Source organism: Dermacentor andersoni, chromosome 9, assembly GCF_023375885.2.
Source record: "Dermacentor andersoni chromosome 9, qqDerAnde1_hic_scaffold, whole genome shotgun sequence".
Taxonomy (NCBI): domain Eukaryota; kingdom Metazoa; phylum Arthropoda; class Arachnida; order Ixodida; family Ixodidae; genus Dermacentor; species Dermacentor andersoni.
The window spans coordinates 7,864,323-7,870,324 of record NC_092822.1 but is presented as its reverse complement, the minus strand read 5'-3'; the positions used below and the strand labels follow the sequence as shown (position 1 = coordinate 7,870,324).

The 6,002-nt window shown below is 41.9% G+C and overlaps 1 protein-coding gene across 2 annotated transcripts in view; it reads right to left on the bottom strand.

The window, feature by feature from the left end:
• Positions 1–1,079: 1,079 nt before the first annotated feature.
• Positions 1,080–6,002, bottom strand: part of eIF3i (eukaryotic translation initiation factor 3 subunit i) — a 36,432-nt gene continuing 31,509 nt past the window's right edge. For both annotated transcript variants that reach the window (XM_050174673.3, XM_055068473.2), the window contains exon 8: positions 1,080–1,191. In XM_050174673.3, the coding sequence (XP_050030630.1) occupies positions 1,110–1,191 (82 nt within the window). In that variant the 3' untranslated portion in view covers positions 1,080–1,109. The remainder of the gene's footprint in view (positions 1,192–6,002) is intronic.

Here is a 6,002-nt window from a genome sequence, read left to right as displayed (position 1 = left end):
GGTCAGGGCTTTTTTACCGATTGGGTGAGGGTCTTGTTTCGCCCATGTAAACATAAACGCCGTTTCCGTCCGGCGTTACGAACCTCTAGAAAATTTAATACAACCGCGCGCCTAGTGACACACCGCTTCTCAACAGTTGCGTGCAGCGCTGGCCGAGGGCACTTTCCCTCGTCCTATAATTAAGCTACCGAACGAAAACGTCGCCACCACTACACGAAGCATCACAAACCATCTAAAACTTGCGTAAATTATGCCTTGTGTTTTGTGCTTTCCGAGTTTCGCTAGATCCTTTTGCTCGCCTGTTATGATTGGCGCCAACCCGTACTCGCACAGGCCACTTACGCAATACATGCGAAGCCAGTCGAAACTTTACACCGATGACGCGGTCCCTACAGGATTTCGCTATAAGTACCATCCTTTCTGCACCGAACAATAATTTCACCCGAGAGCACTACACATGCATTTCAGCCAGTCATTTAAACACTTGCATGTAGCCATGTCAACATTGTTATAAGTCAGTGTAACTTCCATTCAGAGAAAGTTAGGTTTGTTAGGAAATTTCACACGAAGTAAAAGAACTTGCTTGGAAATACAGAAAACAGTGCCTATTAGGAACGTTCATTAGCAGGTGATGTTTTACTTTCAATCGGCACCTTCATACTTCATACATAAGCTTATGTATGTAAGCCGCAAAGTATGTGTAAGCTTATTATGTAAGCCGCAAAGGGAGTTGCTGAAGTAATGACAAGAAAGGTCAAAAGCATTTAAAATTATATCAAAGTGGTTTTGTTTCCATTGGTAGTAATATACAAGTTAAATATTGGTGGCTGGAGAAAAAAGAATACATTGGAACCTTGTGATAGAAATCTTAAAAACTTCCACAATCGGGAGATTTTGAATGCTTGACAAGCAGTAGCAAAGAAAGCTAGCTATCATGTGGAATGCTTTCGCTTCTAGGCTGTTCCTGGCTGCAAGACATGAACAATGGAACTTATCCAGAACAAACTTTTGGTAGTTTGTGCACTGTGGTGCCCCTTGAAGGTGCCACCTGCAAAGCATACTGCAACAAGACACATGCAGACAGGACACAATTTTTTATTAGCCGCAACTTAGACCTCAACCTGGAAATCAAAGTACGATGGATCAAAGTAGTGCACTCGAACATAACCGTCTTCACCACCACTGCTGTAGCTGCAATGGAGAAAAGCAAAAACAAAATGTCATCAACCTCTCTGTGTGCAGTATGGCTTCATGCCAACACATATAAATCAAAAGATAGACAAAAATTATATGACAGCCACTTGCTGACCACAGACAACTAATTCAGTTGCTGAATGCATAGTCTTCCTCCTAATGATTACATTCAGCAATTTATTCAGGTTGCACTACACAAATGTGGAAAAGAAAAAGAGAAAAAGGTGCAGTTGGGGTTGTCCCTGTGAAAATTGCCAAGTAGTGGCAGTCAGTATACTTAATTTTGCTAATATACTGTGACACTACGTAGCATGTGTCTCCTCAAAAGAATGATGGCCATGCACTATTGCGCTTCCTTTTGTTCATCTTTGCCCCGCTCTTTTTTTCTCAGCCCCTTCATTGTCACTTGCGATGAGCTCACCACATCTGCTAGTGGAAGCGAAACCACTAAACATTTCTGCACAAACATTGACTTAACAGGTAACAGGCTTAACAGACATGGGTTATCGAGATAACTTTGTTATTTCTCGATTAAATCTGACGGAACTGCATATGCTCATTCAGTTTTTGTGTTTATTTTGAAGGGACTGACAACAGGCCAGAATGTGCTGTGAGATGTTGATGGAAATGAAATTACCATGATTTATAGTAATAGAATCCATCAAGCTGTTCGCAATTCAAGTAGGAATTATAACTTTAAATCGGCAAAGAACGTCTCAAAAACCAGTAAGTGGCGAGACCTGACGGTGAAATCTTGGTACTTTGGATGTATTCTATGAGATTACTGCACACAAGTCGACTGTTATCAAGTACAGCATAATTATTTCTTAGAATTGCAGTTGGTATATTATTAGGCACTTGCGCATTATTCTAAGCTTCGGAAACCAAAATGCAAGTGTAGCTATGGCAATACGCTGAACTCCGTCTCATGTGTAAAGGCGTCGTTTCATTTTCGATCCGACTCGTTTCATTTTGACTGGTTAAATACCAAAGCAGTTAGAGAGAAAACCACGAAAACATGTAGCTATTATCGCAGACAGAAACATCGACTTGATAAGCAAAAACATACTTTGTTACAGCTACAGCCACAATTGTCCTCTGCCCACTAATGCAGGCGTATAGTCGCTATCACGCTCACCTATCACCGTTTTTAGCTTGCTTCCAGTGAACGATTACATCCTCACTGTAGATGAAAAAATTCAAATAAAAAATGTTCCATGGCGTTTTCTGCATTCGCACTTCATGATTAGAAACTCTGACTGGTAAGCTTTCCATTACACTAAAAAAAGTGGGTACCATGAAAATTGGTTGTCAGTACCTCTAAATATCCAGTTATATTTTGCACATACATAGTAGCTGCCAAGACAATTAGTAATGACTTTCTATTGTTTGTTCAACAATTAAAATTAAACGGAATGTTGCAAACAACATATAGTTGGATGCTACAGTGCATAAAGATAGCAACGCTGGAAACAGATTCGAAATTGAACAATTATTTGTCACTTCACAACCCATTGAAGTTTTGTGTTCACAGTATGAATAATAAGAACAAATTTAAATGTAAATAAAAAACTTCTGGAGCTGAAAATGAAAAATGTGCTCTCAATGTTGCATTGCCAACATATTTAGCTTTGTGCTGCAAAAAAAAAAAATAGCTCTAGCTGTCCTAGGTCCAATGATACTGATGCAGCAAACAAGCAAAAGGACCAAAAACATGTTCTGAAAAAAAAAAAAAAAAAAAATGAGAAAGAAATTGTTGCTCAGTGCTATGCAGTAAAAGCTATTTACATATTTACATAAAGAATTGAATAGTAAGCCCCGCAGTATTCTGCTTGCAGCACTTCAAGCTTTATGCATCTAGCTTCATATCATCATCATCATCAGCCTGGTTACGCCCACTGCAGGGCAAAGGCCCCTCCCATACTTTAACAACCCCAGTCATGTACTAATTGTGGCCATGTCGTCCCTGCAAACTTCTTAATCTCATCCGCCCACCTAACTTTCTGCTGCCCCCTGCTACGCTTCCCTTCCCTTGGAATTCAGTCCGTAACCTTTAATGACCATCAGTTATCTTCCCTCCTCATTACATGTCCTGCCCATGCCCATTTCTTTTTCTTGATTGCAACTAAAATGTCATTAACTCGCGTTTGTTCCCTCACCCAATCTGCTCTTTTCTTATCCCTTAACGTTACACCCATCATTCTTCTTTCCATAGCTTGTTGCGTCGTCCTCAATTTAAGTAGATCCCTTTTTGTAAGCCTCCAGGTTTCTGCCCCGTAGGTGAGTACTGCTTCATATAGAGTCATATAGCAAAAAGAAAAAAAAAATCATCAGCCATTGCGCTTTGTGAAGGTGGTTGTCCAGCGAAGCTGTTTAGTACATGACACGGAGGCGGCACATAATCTTGACAAAGGTACAAACTCATTTATTGTCTTGAGGGGTGGTCATCGTGATGAACGGTACGCACATTCACTTATTGTCTTGATCGGTGGTCATTATTTCACTCGCAACAGCAATCGCGTTCTTTGATAATGTCAAATCGATACACGTACACCGCTGGGTGGTCGGTTGGGCCGGACCAGTGTAGCATCGCAAGGGATATGTCTGCAATATGGAACGCGTAAACCGCTCCCTTTTCGATACTGACACATCCACATTGAAATCACCAACAACGACAACAGGGGTAGTGTCATCGCAGCTAATTCACGCAAAGTGGGTAGCCATGAACCTTAGAAGACTGAGTCATTGCATTTTTTGCTTGCTTACAGGGGTATGAGCCATTGCTCATGGGGGTATGAGCATTGATGACGACAGTTTTCGACATGTAGTTCTGTATGTCATATGCGTGATTAGAAAGAATTCAAGCACTGTTCACTTTGCTGAGTGCTTGTAGCTTCTGCCTTACGGGGTGATGAGCCATTGCATTTTCTGCGTGCTTACGGGAGCATGAATGCTTGCGGGGGTATTGCTATTGCTAGTATTGCCATTGATGCTGATAGTTTTTGTTCATGCAGAACAAAAATGCATGGAACCCGAGCCATAAACAGCTTCGCTGTAAAAATTACAGTGGTAGCTGTCCTAGATTTTGAGATATTGTTGCCACAAACAAGCAGGCTGAGCATGAAAAATGGACAACTCGATTTATTTGGGAATATAATGAAGTATTTACAGATTGCTAGTTGTAACAGACTAGTATGCTCCTGGCACATGCCCCAGTATGTATGCCCCCAATGCGAAACATTTGTTGCTGCAAAAAAAAAAAGAGAGAAGAAAAGAGAGAGAGAGTAGTGGCGTTTGCCAATTGCTGGTACTCCGCATTTTATGCGCAGCGAGATTGTTTACGAGGAATGGGTTGCACGTTTGGTCGACACGTTGCCGCTCATGCGCGGCGAACTCCGTGCCGACGAGGGATCGCCGCATATTGCACACGAGATGACTATCTCTACGGCGAGACCGCAGTCACGTTCACCTTTGCGCACTGCTGCACCGCCACTTGTGCTTTACACAAGGCAGCAAAGCATTTATAGAAAAAGCGCGGCTCCATCGCATCCAGACCAGCCGTGGCTTCATCAGCGTCAGCGAGAAAATCCTATTTTTGCTTGGTAGCCGGCGTTGAAGTAGCAGTTTTTCTTGAGCTTTCTTCACTTTCTGCAAATCATCGGGCTGCAGTAGTTTTGCTGGAATGTCACATGAACACAGGCCGCTGCCAGAACCACTTTCATCTGCTAAGCCTATTCCGCTGTCACTGGGGGAGGCTTCGGCAGCAGTCGGCACGGGTAGCAAACTATTGCCGGCATTTTCCAAGGGTACTGTGCACTTTCAAAAGTTTAACATCCCTCGTGTCTTCTTCTGATTGCTGAATTTATGGCTTGTAGCAAATTGAAATTGACATCGTTTTGTGTCGAGTTTCGCACGCCCGAGCAGATGACGGCGAAAATCTGCCAATGACATGGCGTGCTTACGGTCAACGTGTCTTTAGTCGACGAATGGAATCGCGCATCGAGAGAACTTTCTAGCGGGCTTTTTCTTCACAACCATTTAGCGCACAGAGTAGCGGTGGCGCGTAAACTAAACGAGAAGTGCAGCCCTTTCAAACAAGACCAAGACAGCTGCGATCAGAAATTTAAAATGGCAATTGCACGACACGGTAAGAGGCCCTTTTTTACGGATTCATCAGTAAAAATACAGCTCGCTGACATGACATAAAATGCCATTACGACCAAAATATTGGTCCAAGATGCATGAAAATTTCTGAGATAATGCATCAGACACTGTAAAATCCAAAAATAATGTTTAAAAAATTCGCAATTTGTAAGTCTCTAAGACCCGTGCCCCCCCTTAATTATGGATAGCAACAAAATGCATCTGCAAAAATACATAAGCTAGTGCAAGCTATCTGTAATGTAGCGTTAACAGCTATGGTTTACTAAGCTACACCTAAAGCTTTAAAATCATTGCACATTATATTTTTGAGGCTCCTCATATTTCACAAGCAGAAACATGAAGTGTTCCCAAAACAATTCAAAACTTACTTTGTGCTTTCACCAAAAACGACAGAGGAATTTTTGTTTGTTTGTTTGTTTGGACAAATTTTGTAGGCTTGTGGAGCACAGGCAGAGTAAAACATTCACACCTCAACTTATGTGAAGCGCCTCATTTTAAAGGGGCCCTGGACCATGTTTTATCGAAGTGGAGAAAGACAATTGAAGTGAAAATAGACTATTTCAGAAATACTTTGCCGCAAAAAGTACTTCAATGCGAAGCAGAGTTATTGGAAATCAAACACGGCCTCCACTGTGCTCCCGTTC